Source organism: Canis aureus, chromosome 8, assembly GCF_053574225.1.
Source record: "Canis aureus isolate CA01 chromosome 8, VMU_Caureus_v.1.0, whole genome shotgun sequence".
NCBI classification, from domain to species: domain Eukaryota; kingdom Metazoa; phylum Chordata; class Mammalia; order Carnivora; family Canidae; genus Canis; species Canis aureus.
In genome coordinates, this window is record NC_135618.1 from 27,643,815 (window position 1) to 27,658,935 (window position 15,121).

At 36.7% G+C, this 15,121-nt stretch overlaps 1 protein-coding gene across 8 annotated transcripts in view; it reads left to right on the forward strand.

The window, feature by feature from the left end:
• SLC35A3 (solute carrier family 35 member A3) overlaps window positions 1–15,121 on the forward strand; it is a 54,835-nt gene that overhangs the window by 24,474 nt on the left and 15,240 nt on the right. For all 8 annotated transcript variants that reach the window (XM_077905581.1, XM_077905582.1, XM_077905583.1 and 5 more), the window contains exons 2-5: window positions 4,170–4,374; window positions 10,521–10,675; window positions 10,753–10,875; window positions 13,698–13,869. In XM_077905581.1, the coding sequence (XP_077761707.1) occupies window positions 4,188–4,374; window positions 10,521–10,675; window positions 10,753–10,875; window positions 13,698–13,869 (637 nt within the window). In that variant the 5' untranslated portion in view covers window positions 4,170–4,187. The remainder of the gene's footprint in view (window positions 1–4,169; window positions 4,375–10,520; window positions 10,676–10,752; window positions 10,876–13,697; window positions 13,870–15,121) is intronic.

Consider the following 15,121-nt stretch of genomic DNA (forward strand, 5'->3'; position numbering starts at 1 on the left):
AGTTTTTTTGCTCAGTTTCTTTTTAATATTCATTGTGTTTTACCATGCATCAGCATTTCTTTTTATTGCTACGTAGTATTCTATCATAAGGGTGTACCACAGTATGTTTAGTAATTTACCTGTTACTAGACATTTGGGTTATTTCCAGTTTCTGGCTGTTACAAAGAAAATTCCCATAAATAATTATGGATAAATGCTTTCAAATCTCTTGGATGTATACCTAAGAGGAGAATTTCTAAGATATATGAAAAGATTATTATTATTTTTTAAAATAAACTACCAAACTGTTACTCAAAATGGTTGTATCATTTAATATTCCCACTAGCAATGCTAAGAGCTCTGTTTGCTCTAAATCCTCTCCTACACTTGGTAGCATCAATTTTTACCATTTTAGCCATTCTAATAGGTATATAATGGTATCTCATTGTGGTTTTAATTTGTATTTCTCTAATGACTAGGATGTTTAATGTCATTTCATGTGCCTGTTAGCCATTTATTTGTCTTTTTTGGTGAAATGTCTATTCAGATCTTTTATTCATGGGTTGTATTTATTGTGTTGTAAGAGTTTTCTATATATTCTGGATACAAAGCCATTGTCAGATATACGTATTGAGAATATTTTCTCCCATGATGTGGTTTGCCCTTTATTATTATTTTTTTTAATTTTTTTAAATTTATTTATGATAGTCACAGAGAGAGAGAGAGAGAGAGAGGCAGAGACACAGGCAGAGGGAGAAGCAGGCTGCATGCACCGGGAGCCCGACGTGGGATTCGATCCCGGGTCTCCAGGATCGCGCCCTGGGCCAAAGGCAGGCGCCAAACCGCTGCGCCACCCAGGGATCCCTGCCCTTTATTATTTTTATAATATCTTGGAAGAACAGTATAAATTTTGATGATACCCAGTTTATCCATATTTTTCTTTTATGGTTTGAACTTTTTGTATCTTATCTAAGAAATCTTTACATATCTCACCTGGGTGGTTCATTCAGTTAACCCTCTGACTTTTGGTTTCCACTTAGATCATCTCAGGGTTATGAGGTTGAGCCGCATGTTGGACTCTGCATTCAGTGGGGAGTCTGCTTGAGATTCTTTCTCTCCATCTCCTTCTGCCTCTTCCCCCTTCTCTCTCTCAAATAAATAAATCACTTATTTGAGAGAGAGAGAGAGAGAGCACAAGTGACAAAGGGAGATGGAAAGGGAGAGAAGCAGACTCCCCACTGGGTGTGGAACCCTACATGGTGCTTCACCCTGTGACCTGAGTTGAAACCAAGAGTTGGAGGCTTAACCCACTTAATCCAGAATTCCCAGTAAATAAATCTTTAAAATAAAAAAAAGGAAAATTTCGCATATCCCTATGTGGCTATATTTCTTTCCCGTTTTCTTCTTGAATATTTATACCTTTAGCTTTTATGACAGGTCTGTGATCCATTTCTTTTTTTTTTTCTGTGATCCATTTCTAGTTAAATGTTTAGTGTGAGATAGATGAGGGTTGAGATTCATTTTGAAAGAATGCAGATATCTTGTTCTAGGATTATTTCTTTTTGTTACCATTGTTAAAGTCATTTGACTAAATATGAATGGATTTACTTCTGGATTATAATCTGTTGCATTGATCTATGTGTCTGTCCTGTTCTGTGTCAATGCCAGTTTTAATTTCTAGAGCTTTATATAAGTATGGAATTTCAGGAGTGAGTTTAACTTCCTTTTTTTTTTTTAAGATTTATTTATTTATTTGAGAGAGAGCACGCGTGCACATGCTCGAGCGGGGCTGGGGGAGGGAGCGGAGAGAGAATCTCAAGCAGACTCCCCACTGAGCTCAGAGCCTGAAGCGGGGCTCAGTCTCAGGACCCTGAAATCATGACCAGAGCTGAAATCAAGAGTCAGACACTTAACTGACTGAACCACCTAACTGCCCCTTAGGAGTTTACCTCATTTAACTTTTTTTTTTTTTAAATGATGCTATTTATTTATTCATGAGAGACACAGAGAGATAGAGAGGCAGAGACACAGGCAGAGGGAGAAGCAGACTCCATGCAGGGAGCCTGATGTGGGACTTGATCCTGGGTCTCCATGGTCTGGCCCTGGGCTGAAGGCAGCGCTAAACTGCTGAGCCACCAGGCTGCACTCCATATAAATTTTAAAATCAGCTGGTCAGTTTCTACCAAAAAAGCCTGTAGGGATTTTGCTTGAGACTGCATTGAATTTCTAGATCAATTGGAAGCAAAGAATGTGACCTTGGGTGGATAGGCAGTAAACTGACTACATACACTGTATTGTCCTTCCTTGAAAGAGGCTCTTAGTGGAGCTTCTCCATGTTTTTTCAACAGTTATAGGGTTGATAGTGTTGTTCAGATCTTCTGTATTCATACTGGGGGCTTTGGGTGTGTATGTATGTATTCTATTAATTACTGAGAAAAGTAGGTTACAATCTTACATTATGACTTACGGATTTATTTGCTTTTTCCTTTTAATTCTGTTAGTTTTTGCTTCATGTATTTTGAGTCTATGTTATGAGGTACATATTCATCTATAAAGGCTATATCTTACTGATATACTACTTTTATATCATTATGAAATTTCCTCATTTAATCCTAGAAATAATTCTTACATAATTTATTTTGCCTGATACTAATTTGGCCTCTCCAGCTTTCTCAGTTATTTTTCTCATGGCATATCTTTTTCCATTCATTTACTTTTTAATCTATTTGTATCTTCATTTTGTTTTTTATTTTTATTTTTTATTTGAGAGCGAGCACAAGCAGTAGAGAGAGGCAGCGGGAGAGGGAGAAGCAGACTCCCCACTGAGCAGGGAGACTTAGTGGAGTTCAATCCCAGGACTCTGGGATCATGACCTGAGCTGAAAGCAGATGCTTAACCAGCTGAGCCACCCCGGTTCCCCTGTATCCTTGTATTTAAAGTGAGCTTCTTAGAGTCGATTCTGAATTACTTTAGGGAAAATAGAAGAACTTTGCAACTCTTATCATTGGGGAAAGCTGGATGAAGAATACATAAGAACTCATACTATTTTTAATTCTATGTGAATCTAAAATTATTTCAAGAGTGTTTATAATTCCTTGTTGTTCATGCATTGTTAGTAGTAGCTTCGTTTAAATTCTTGTCTGGAGGATAGTGTGGCACCTGGGTAGCTCAGTGGGTTAAGCATCCAACTCTTGGTTTTTGTTCGGGTCAGGATCTCAGGGTTGTGAGATAGAGCCCCCACTGGGCATGGAGACTGCTTAAGATTCTCTCTCTCCCTTTCCCTCTGCCCCTCCTGGCCTCTCCCTCTAAAGCAACAACAACAACAAAAAGAAACAAAAAAAAATTAAAATTCTTGTCTGGTAATTCTAACATCTGTGTCAACTCTGTTGTTATCTGTTGATTGTCCTTACCTATCCTAGTTGAGGTTTTTCCTGTTTTTTTGTTGTTGTTTGGAATGAGGAATATACTCCTTTTGAATTGTATCAAGGACATTTTGGGTGTTATGAGACCTTGGTTCCTACTTAAATCTTCTTTATTAGTAGACAATGTCACCAGAAGAGGAGGAAGGGTGCCTCCTCTTTGCTGACAATCACCTTGTATCAGGCAGGAATGGTTCATAGGCTCAGCCTCAGTAGTCTTTGTAGCTGTAGCCCCTGGTGGGAGGGAAGAGGGCTACCATCTCTGCCCTCATTAGTGCAGGGTAGGGATGGTCAGCAAGTCTCTGTTCCCTATTACATAGCACCCAGTTAGTAGGGTTCCATCCTGCAGAGTTACTATCTTCCTATTCCTTTTGTTGGAGACAGTGTATTTTTCTTGGGCCTTTTGTTTATCTTTGCTCGCAACCTGTTGTGGTTCCAGGTTGCAAATTGTTATGGCAGCGGGGGTGGGGGGGGGGTGGGGGGGTGGGGGGGTGAGATACATAGGTAACAAAATGTCTTCAGGGAATTCACTGTTAGGTTATCACTCAGGATCTGGGGTCTCTAGCCAGTTTGTCTTACTTTCTTCACCTCCGAACCTTATAGTAGTTACTTTTTTGTCTTTGGTCCAGGGTTTATAGTTGTAATTAGCAGGAAGAAAAGAGTAGAATGTACTTAACTCTACCTTATCTGGAACAAGACATCTCATACTGATTTTTAATATATGTTTCTGTGTTTTCTAATTTTATTTGCCCTGCTTATTTTGTTTTTCAGGCAAATGAAGATAAAACAATGTCTACCAACCTAAAATACCTTTCCTTGGGAATTTTAGTCTTTCAGACTACCAGTTTGGTTCTAACAATGCGTTATTCTAGGACTTTAAAAGAGGAGGGACCTCGTTATCTATCTTCTACAGCAGTGGTTGTTGCTGAACTTTTGAAAATAATGGCCTGCATTTTATTAGTCTACAAAGACAGCAGTAAGTTTTTTGGTTTTCTGCTTTTAAGTCCTTGCAATTCACTTGATTGTTTTGGTGTTATTTACATATGATATATACATAAATATATATTGGTAACTACACATAAGAACACTATTGCCTTATCTACTATTGTCACAGTATTAAGAATATTTCAATATTTTTCATTTCTTTTTTTTTTTTTTAAGATTTTATTTATTTATTCATGAGAGACACACAGACAGAGAGAGAGAGGCAGAGACACAGGCAGAGGGAGAAGCAGGCTCCACGTAGGGAGCCCGATGCAGGACTGAATCCTGGAACTCCAGGATCACGTCCTGAGCCAAAGGCAGATGCACAACCACTGAGCCATCCGGGCGTCCCTCCTTTTTTTTTTTTTTTTAAGATTTTATTTATTTGAGAGAGAGAGCATGAGTGCACATGGCATAAGTGGGGGGCAGACAGAGGGAGAGGGAGAAGCAAACTCCTTGAACAGGGAGCCCAACATAGGGCTCCATCCCAGGACTTGAGCTGAAGGCAGACGCTTTACTCACTGAGCTACCCAGGTGCCCCATATATTTTTCATTTTCTTAAGACAGTTTTAGTCTAGTAACAAAGATATTTTATTCTGATCTACATTATGATTTTTGTCTTCTGTTTAATGGAATAATTATGAAATATAGTTTCTTGCATTTATAATTGAGAATAAGAGTAAATTCTATAATTATGAAATGTAGAAATTTAGAGAAGTTATAATTAAAGTCAATGCTTTTTATTTTATTTCCTGCATTGATTAGTCCAGCAGTGACTAATTTGACATAGTTTTTTTTGAAACAGCTTTATTGAGATATAATTCATGTACCATACAAGTCACAGATTTTGAAGTGTACAATTCTGTGTTTTTTGGGTATATTGCATTATTAATTGAAGTTGTAGTAAAATATATTTTTAGACATATATGTATATCATAAATTTTACAATTTATGAATTTTACCATTTTAAAGTATAATTCAGTGGCATTAATTGTATTCACAGTGTTTTTCAACAATCAGCACTATCTGTTTCTAAAACTTCCATCACACCAAGCAGAAACTCTATAACCACTAAGCAATAACTCCTCCCATTCTCCTTTACCTTTGCCATTTGGAAATCTCTAATCTACTTTCTGTCTATGAATTGGCCTATTCTAGATATTCTATCTAAATAGGATCATAAAGTGTTTCTCCTTTTATGTCTGGCTTATTTAACTTAATGTTTTCAAGGTTTATCCATATTGTAATATGTATCAGAACCTTATTCCATTTTATGACTAATATTTCATTGTATGTATATGTATGTGGGTATATATATAAAATTTTAGTCATTAATATATTCATGGGCACTTGAGTTTTCCCATCTTTGGTTATTGTGTATAATGCTGTAATGAACACTGATTAATACTGCAATAGATGTATAAGTCTCTGTTCAAGCCTTTGCTTTCATATCTATAGAGTATATACTTTTAGAGTGGAATTGCTTGGTCACGTGATAATTCTGGGTTTAACTTTTTGAAGAGCCACCAGGCTTTTCCACAGCACATTCACCATTTTACATTCCCACCAGCAATGTCCAAGGGTTCAAATTTCTCTACTTCCTTGCCAACACTTGTTAATTTCTATTTGTTTTTTTAAATTGTAGCACATCCTCACCAAAACTTGTTATTTTCCATTTACAAAAAAAAAAAAAAATGTATAGCTATCCTAGTAGGTATGCTGTGGTATCTTGTGGTTTTAATTTGATTTTTCCTAATGACTAAAGATGCTGAGCATCTTTTCACGTGCTCATTGACCACTTGTGTATATTTAGAGAAATATCTGTTCAAGTCTGCTTTCCATTTTTTAATTATGTTGTTTGTAAAAGTTGTTTGTATACTTTTGAAACTATCATGATGGCCAGTGTAGCTGTAGCATATTGATCTGGGAGGAGAATGAAACAAAGAGAAATTGAATTGGCATTTAGAAAACAGACAATGGGGACACCTGGGTGGCTCAGCGATTGAGTGACTGCGGTCCGCTCAGGGCGTGATCCTAGAGTGCTGGGATCAAGTCCCACATTGGGCTCCCTGCATGGAGCCTACTTCTCTCTTTGCCTGTGTCTCTACTCTCTCTCTCTGTGTCTCCCATGAATAAAGAAATAAAATCAACAACAACAACAAAAACAGACAACGTAGGTTAACTTTGTGGGCTAAAAATTTCACCATAAAAACTAAGGGAATAATTGAAATGTTTAAAATATGTCGTGTTTTGTTTTATTTTATTTTTTTAAAGATTTATTTATTTATTCATGAGAGACACAGAGAGAGAGAGAGAGGGAGAGACACAGGCAGAAAGAAGTAGGCTCCCTGTGGGGAGCCTAATGCAGAACTTGATCCCAGGACCCTGTGATCATGCCCCAAGCTAAAGGCAGATGCTCAACCACTGAGCTACCCAGGCGTCCTAAAATACTGTGTTTTACACACAGAAGGGCCAATGCAGTAGCCATATTGACAGCAGAGGAGATACAAGAATACGTTCAGGAAGTCATGTTTGGAAGCTATTGCACTAGTCCAGGCAAGGCGATAATGGTGGCTTAGATTACATTGCTAGAGAAGAGGCAATGTTTATGAGATGTTGTTCTGTGAATGGGAGGTATATGCAAAACAGTCTCCAAAGGCTGAAGGAGCTCTAAGACTAAAGAAAAAGGCTGACAAATCCAGCTTGACAAGGGTGTCTTGGGTGGCTGCAAGAGGAGTAGATCTCTACAATACCACCTCCCTTAAGACTTGCTTTTATAGCTAGCCCCTAGAGGCTAGAGAGTACATGTTGGGGGACAGATCATTCAAGAGGAAAATGTTTAAGAATAGGTGTGGGTCAGTCATATCTCTAAGACAGACTGTGCATATTATATCGCAAGAGTGTTCTTAAGGGTGTGGTTAAACAAAAGGAAAGAATGTATGTGTGTGAGTGTCTGTGTGGTGTGTTGGTAGGAGGGGGGTCTTCATATCACTTCATATCACAGAATGATAGAATGATCATGGAAGATTTGTCCAAGGTGGTATTGATTTGGTTCACATGGATGTCTTTAAGCTACAGCTGATGTGACTTGCTAGTAGATTAGTTGTGTGAAGGTCAAGGAAATGGGGAATCTGGTCTGAGGAATAATTCCTAGGTTTTTAGGTTAAATTACTGGGTGAGTGAGTGCTGCAGTGAATGATATATGGACAATAAGTTAAGGGGAAATTAAAGTTTCTCTTTGGGCCATGTTAAATTTGAAATGCCTATAAGGCAATTAAATGGAGATATTAAGTAGTATAATTATGAATATGGGCTTTGTCAGCTTATATATGTCTTTAAAGTCAAGGATTGGATGAAGTAATTTACTAAATACTGAGAAGAGAAGGCCAAAGACTAAGTTCTGTAGCATTCCTGACATTTAGAGGTCAGATTGAGAAGGAAGAACCAGCAAAAGAAGACTGAGTGAGGGGCGCCTAGGTGGCTCAGTTGCTTAAGCATCCCTCTGTTGATTTTGGCTTGGTTCAATCTCATGGGTCCTGAGATCAAGCCCTGTGTCAGACTCTGCACTCAGTATGGAGTCTGCTTAAGCCTCTCCCTCTGCTCCTTGCTCCCCCGCCCCCACTTCCTCTCTCTCATAAATAAATAAATAAATCTTTTAAAAAACCAGAGTTTCACCTGTAAAACAGTCTAGATCTGGTAGTTTTTAAAAAAGAAGATGACTGAGTCACCAGTAAGGTAGAATAATATTCATATAAATGTGGGGTGCCTGAGTTGCTTAGTCGATTAATCGTCTGCCTTCAGCTCAGGCCTTGATCTCAGGTTCTCAGGATTGAGCCTTGCATTGGGCTCCCTGCTCAGCTGGGAGCCTTCACCCTCTCCCTCTGCTGCTCCCCTTGCTTGTGCTTGCTTTTCCCCCCCTCTCTGTGTGTCAAATAAATAAATAAAATCTTTGTTAAAAAAAATCTATGTAAATGTAATAGGAATGATGAGAAAGTAGTGTTTTTGGAGAATGGAAGTATCCACTTATTTAGCATTGTAGGTCCAAAATTATGTTTGACAAGTTGGCATTGTAGAGAGAGGTGATAAAACCAACTCTTAGTAAACCAAGTACAAATAGACATGCATACACAAAAATAAATTACAGGGACATCTGGCTGGCTCAGTCAGTAGAGTGTGCAACTCTTCATCTCAGGATCTTGAGTTTGAGCCCCACGTTGGGCACAGAGATTACGTAAAAAAAAAAAAAAAAATCCCAGTAGGTTAAAGATTGACATTTAAAAAGCAAAACTTCAGGACCTTGGTACTGTGAATTATTTCAAATAAGATACAAAAAAAAAAAAATACAAAGGACTTGTTAAAAAATGGATAATTTGGGGTACATTTGAAAGAAAAGTACCTGTACATCAAACCAAGTGAGAAGATAAGCCAGAGATTGAGAGAAAATATTTATATCACATATAACCACCAATAATGAATATCCAGAATGTCAAAGAGCTTAAACAATTCAATAAGAAAAAGCCAAGCAGCTCAACAGAAAAGTGGACAAAAGATACAAATAGGCAATTTATAGAAGAGAAACCTGAATAGCCGAGAACATATTTAAAGATTTTAGGGGCACCTGGGTGGCTCAGTGGGTTAAACATTTGCCCTCAGCTCAGGTCATGTTCCTGGGGTCTTGGGATTGAGCCCTGGGTAGGGTAGGGCTCCCTGCTTGATGGGGAGCCTGCTTCACCCTATCCTTCTGTTCCTCCCACTCATGTTCTCTCTTTTTTATGCTCTCTCTCTCTCTAATAAATAAATAAAATCTGTTAAAAAAGATTTTAAAAAGATAAATACATAAAAATATATTTATATAAATATATAAAATATATAAATATAAATCAACCTCACTAGCAATCAGAGAAATAAAATTAAAGACACAGACTCAATTTTACTATCCTCAGATTGACAAAAATAAAAAGACTGACAATAACAGGAATTGGAAGGAACATGAAATAAGACCTTCCCTAAACTGCTGGTGTGAAAAAATATGTGATAGCATTAATTATTTAAAATTAAAAATGTTTGGGATCCCTGGGTGGCGCAGCGGTTTGGCGCCTGCCTTTGGCCCAGGGCGCGATCCTGGAGACCCGGGATCGAATCCCACGTCGGGCTCCCGGTGCATGGAGCCTGCTTCTCTCTCTGCCTGTGTCTCTGCCTCTCTCTCTCTGTGACTATCATAAATAAATAAAAATTAAAAAAAAAAAACAATAAAATTAAAAATGTTTAAATTTTATTTTTTTTCTAAAAAATTTTTTTTTCTGCTAAATCTAAGAAAAAATCTTATAGTGATTTTTTTTTTGAAATGTTTTATTTATTTATTCATGAGAGACACAGAGAGGCAGGTAGAGACACAGACAGAGGGAGAAGCAAGCTCCATGTAGGGAGCCTGATGTGGGACTTGATCCCGAGAGTCCAGGATCATGCCCTGGGCCAAAGGCAGGCTCTAAACTGCTGAGCCACCCAGGGATCTTGGTAATTTTTAATTACATTTTATTTTACTATTATTATTTTAAGGTGAGGAAAGGATAATTATTAGGTATTAATCTTTAAACAATATTTTCATTTTTAAAAAGTTTCCAAGTTTAAGGTTGGGAGAGAAAATAATCTATGAAGTGTTATTATTGGCAAAGTAGTAGGATTCCTTAGATTTCTCCTGTATTTGGGGATTTATGTATCTTTTTTGTATTCCAGGACCCTGGGATCATCACCTAAGCCAAAGGCAGATGCTCAACCTGAGCCAACCGGTTGCCCCCCCCCAGTTTTAAATTAAATTAAATTAAATTTTAATAAAATTGATTTTATTTATTTATTCATGAGAAACACACAGAGAGAGGCAGAGACATAGGCAGAGGGAGAAGCAGGCTCCTCAGGGAGCCTGATGCAGGACTTGATCCCAGGATTTGGGATCATGACCTGAGCTAAAAGCAGACGCTCAATGGCTGAGCCACCCAGGCATCCCTAGATCTAAAAGTATCTTAACATGTAGGCCTATTTCTATCTTCAGTTGAGAAAACTGAAGCCTTGGGAGAGTATGTAACTTATTCAGAGTTAATGATTTTACTCATTTCATGTTTTTTTTTTTTTTTTCTTTTTAAGAATGTAGTCTAAGAGCACTGAATCGAATACTACATGATGAAATACTTAATAAACCTATGGAAACGCTTAAACTTGCCATTCCATCAGGGATATATACTCTTCAGAATAATTTACTCTATGTGGCACTGTCAAATCTGGATGCAGCTACGTATCAGGTACTTAGAATATATTTCTAGTGGCTCTTTTAAGAAACAGACAAACAAACAATAATATTACCTGTTTTCTTTTTCAGGTTACATATCAATTGAAAATTCTTACAACAGCATTATTTTCTGTGTCTATGCTTAGTAAAAAATTAGGTGTGTACCAGTGGCTCTCCCTGGTAATTTTGATGACAGGAGTTGCTTTTGTACAGGTAACTATTCAAGCAAGATAAGTATACCTTTCATTTTATCACAATTTCAAAACCTTATTTATTGTGTATGGAGAATACGGTTCTGTTATTTGTTGAAGTGAGTAAATGCCTATTCTCACAATTGACATTTTTTGAGGGCTTCCTTTGAGCAAGATACTACATTGGGGCTGCAACTAATAATAAATAAATAAAAATCTGACTGACTTATTTCACTTAGCCTTATACTCTCTAGATCCATCTATGTTGTTATACATGGCAAGATTTCATTCTTTCTTTTTTTTTTTTATTTCATTCTTTCTTATGCCTGAGTCTACTCTGTATGTATATATGATTTCACTCATATATGACATTTAAGAAACAAAAAAATAAAGAAAAAAGGAGATAAGCCAAAAAACAGACCCTTAACCATACATGACAAACTAATGGTTACCAGAGAGGAGGCAGGTAGGGAGATATGGAAATAGGTGAAGGGGATTAAGAGTACACTGATCTTGAGTGCTGAGTAATATATAGAATTGTTTTTGTTTTTTTTTTATTTATTTTTATTTTTTTTTTTTAGAATTGTTAAATTACTATATTGTACATCTAAAACTAATGTAAGTGGAATTTAAACAAAGGAATGAATGAATCAGTGAAATTCTTAAAATTAAAATAAATAAAAATAAAATTGTCTGACATTAAAAAATGAACAATCTAGGTAGGGAAATAAGATACTGTATATGAAATAAATCTGATTTTTATTGGATGTCTGAGCATTTGAGATTATTAATCACTCCCTTTTTATTGTCTATCAGCTTCCCTGATAACCATTCTTTCCTGGTTCTTCTCATCTTTCAAATGATTCTTTTTTTGGAGTTCCTTCCTGGGGTCCTCTTCCTTGATTCTTGATACTGGGGTTGCTGGTAGGCTTGTTATTTCCCTTAAATTATGTCTTTATTTTTGGAGACTTCATCCATTCTGTAGTTTTTAACACTTAAATGTTCATGGTTCCTTGGTCTATGTCACCACATATAATTTCAGATTTGTATATCTAAGTATCTGTTGGACATCTTAGCTTGCTGAGTCAATAGGACTTATAAACTAAGCATATCCAAAACTAAACTTTATCTGTTCCTCCACCAAACCTGTCTTGTTTCTATTTTTTCCTTCATTATTACTCTGCCTAGGAGTTGGCCTAGATTCTTCCTTCTGCCTGTATATATAATCGGTCACTAAGACCTTGCTGATTCTGCCTTCTTTTTTCTTTCTTAATATATTATTTATTTATTTATTTGAGAGAGAGAGTGAGGGAGCAAGAGCGTGCAAGGGAGCACAAGCAGGGGGGAGGGGCAGAGGGAGAGGGAGAAGCAGACTACTGGGCAGAGAGCCTGACCTGACCTGAAGGCAGATCCTTAACTGACTGAGACACCCAGGTGCCCCTGATTCTGCTTTCTAATGCTTCTTGATTCTTGTCTTAACTGTCTCTATTATCACTTCCCCAGTTCATGTCTTCTTTGTTTCTCACAGGATCATTTGCCTCCTGATTTTTTTTTTTTTTTTTTACTTCACTCTTACCCATCCCTTAAAACTCAAACTCCACATAGTAACCACTATGGTTTATCTAAAAACAAATCCAGTCATGTTAGTTTCTTGCCATCCAGAATGTGGTATATCTGTTACTTTCCCTAGAGTGTAGTATGTCTATCATGAATAAGTATATGTATATTTAAAACAGCGCAAGCATTTTTTTAAGCTATTTTTAAGTAACCTCTATACACAGTGTGGGGCTCAAACTTATAACCCCTAGATCAAGAGTTGCATGCTCTACCATTTGAGCCAGCTAGGTGCTGCTTGGATAATTTTATTTTTATTATTTTTTAAAGATTTTATTTATTTATTAATAAGAGACACGGACAGAGAGAAGCAGAGACATAAGCAGAAGGGAGAAGCAGGCTCCCTGCAAGGAGCCCGAGGCGGGACTCGATCCTGGATCCTGGGATCATGACCTGAGCCAAAGGCAACACCCAACAGCTGAGCCACCAGGCGTCCCTTGAATAAATTTTCTAGTAGTTATTTTTAAATGAATATTACAGAAATTTAACTTGTCATTTCAAACCCATATTTTCATAGATACTGCTAAGGATAAGCTAAAGTAGATATTATATTTTAAAAAGTGAGGGTTTTTTTTTTATTTTTAAAAAGATTTTATTTATTTATTCATGAGAGACACAAAGACATAGAGAGGCAGAGACATAAACAGAGGGAGAAGCAGTTTCCATGCAGGGAGCCTGATATGGAACTCGATCCTGGGACTCCAGGATCACGCCCTGAGCCAAAGGCAGACGCTCAACCACTGAGCCATCCAGGCATCCCAAAAAGTGAGGTGTTTTAGATGAAAATATCAATAGTTCAGGTAGAACATGAAAAAAACATGAAGATGATAGTTTCAGGAACACTGATCTATAGGATAAAGCTCACAGTGGTTGACATGATACCATATGGACCTTCCATAATTACCACAATTCCAGACTCATTTTTGCTACTCTAACAGTTCACACTCTGAATTTCTACAACATAACTTCTTAGGAAGCTGTTTTGTGCATCTGTGCATTTACTTTTTTTTTTCTTTTTTAGGGAATTTTTAGAAATTGTGAGTTGTAACAGTAATATCACAGGGGGAAACAATTAAAATGATTCTAAGGTTTTCTTTCAGAAGCTCTCCTCTGCAATCCCCAAGAATGGTATTGGTTGCACTTTTATCTTAAGGTCTGAGAGTGGACTCTAAAAATGCACTTTGTAAAATATAAGAACTAAACTCTGGTTTTGTTTTTCTTTTTGTTCAGTGGCCCTCAGATTCTCAAGAGCTTGATTCTAAGGAACTGTCAGCTGGCTCTCAGTTTGTAGGCCTCATGGCAGTACTCACAGCATGTTTTTCAAGTGGTTTTGCTGGGGTTTACTTTGAGAAAATCTTAAAAGAAACCAAACAATCAGTGTGGATAAGAAACATTCAACTTGGTAAGTTTTAAGTGCTTTCTAATATGATTTTTTTAAATGATTATATTGTTAGATTTAAATATTACTACATATCGTTAAATAAATAAGCCACTCATGAAATCTGCCATTGATACAAATACCTGGCAAGATTTTTGCCTTTTAAAACATTATATTTTAAATGAATGCCTTTTACTGAAGAATATGGAATTTTAAGCCTATGACATAAGGGTGTACATAGCCTGTTTCGGTCCTCACTATTTGAAGACTTAGGAACTTTATTCTTGATTTCTCAGTTCTTAGAGAAGATGTTACAAATAACCTATTTTCCTCCTGGAAAAGGAGATTAAAATACTTGGCAATTTCAATTATATGATTCAGTGCTATCAACTGTTATCACGATTTGGTATATCAAATACCCATGATATACATCTTAAATACCTTACAATTTTACTTGTTAATTTTACCTAAGTGAAACTGAAAAAGAAAAAAAAAAGATACTTAAATGGAGAAAGTTTGAAATGATGAAATTTTCATCTTTGTTTTAAAATCTTTTTTTTTTGTTTGTTTGTTTTAAAATCTTAATACAGGGGTGCCTAGGTGGCTCAGTAAGCTGCGCGTTTGCCTTTGGCTTAGGTCATGATCTCAGGGTCTTGGGATCAAGCCCTACATCGGGCTCCTTGCTCAGTGGAGAGTCTGCTTCTCCCTCTACCTCTCCGCCTGTTCATTCTCTCTCTTTCTTTCTCTCTCAAATGAATAAATAAAATCTTTTTTTTTTTTTTTAATCTTACAGCTTTTATTTTAAAATGTTGTTTTAGAGATGCCTGGGTGGCTCAGCAGTTGAGGGTCTGCCTTCAGCTCAGGGTGTGATCCTGGTCCTGAGATCGAGTCAGGGAGCCCGCCTCTCTCACTGTCTATGTCTCTGCCTCTCTGTGTCTCTCATGAATAAATAAACAAAGTATTAAAAAAAATAATAAAATGCTATGTTTTAGGCTTTAAATATATCATTTTTCTAACTGAAGGTGAATAGCTTAAAACAAGAAAAACACCTCATATATTGAAGGATTGCCTTTGAACAAATATTTAAACTATTTATATATAGTATTATAACCTTTAATTCCTCATACAAAGATTCCAGAATCTAGTATTCCTGGTATATATTCATTTTGGAAAATGCTACATGTGAGAGACAGCTCAGTTGCAGATCAACCATTCTATCTTAAGCCTGTTCTTGTGATTTTGGAGCTCATCTTTGAAAACATTTTTTTTCTGTCTA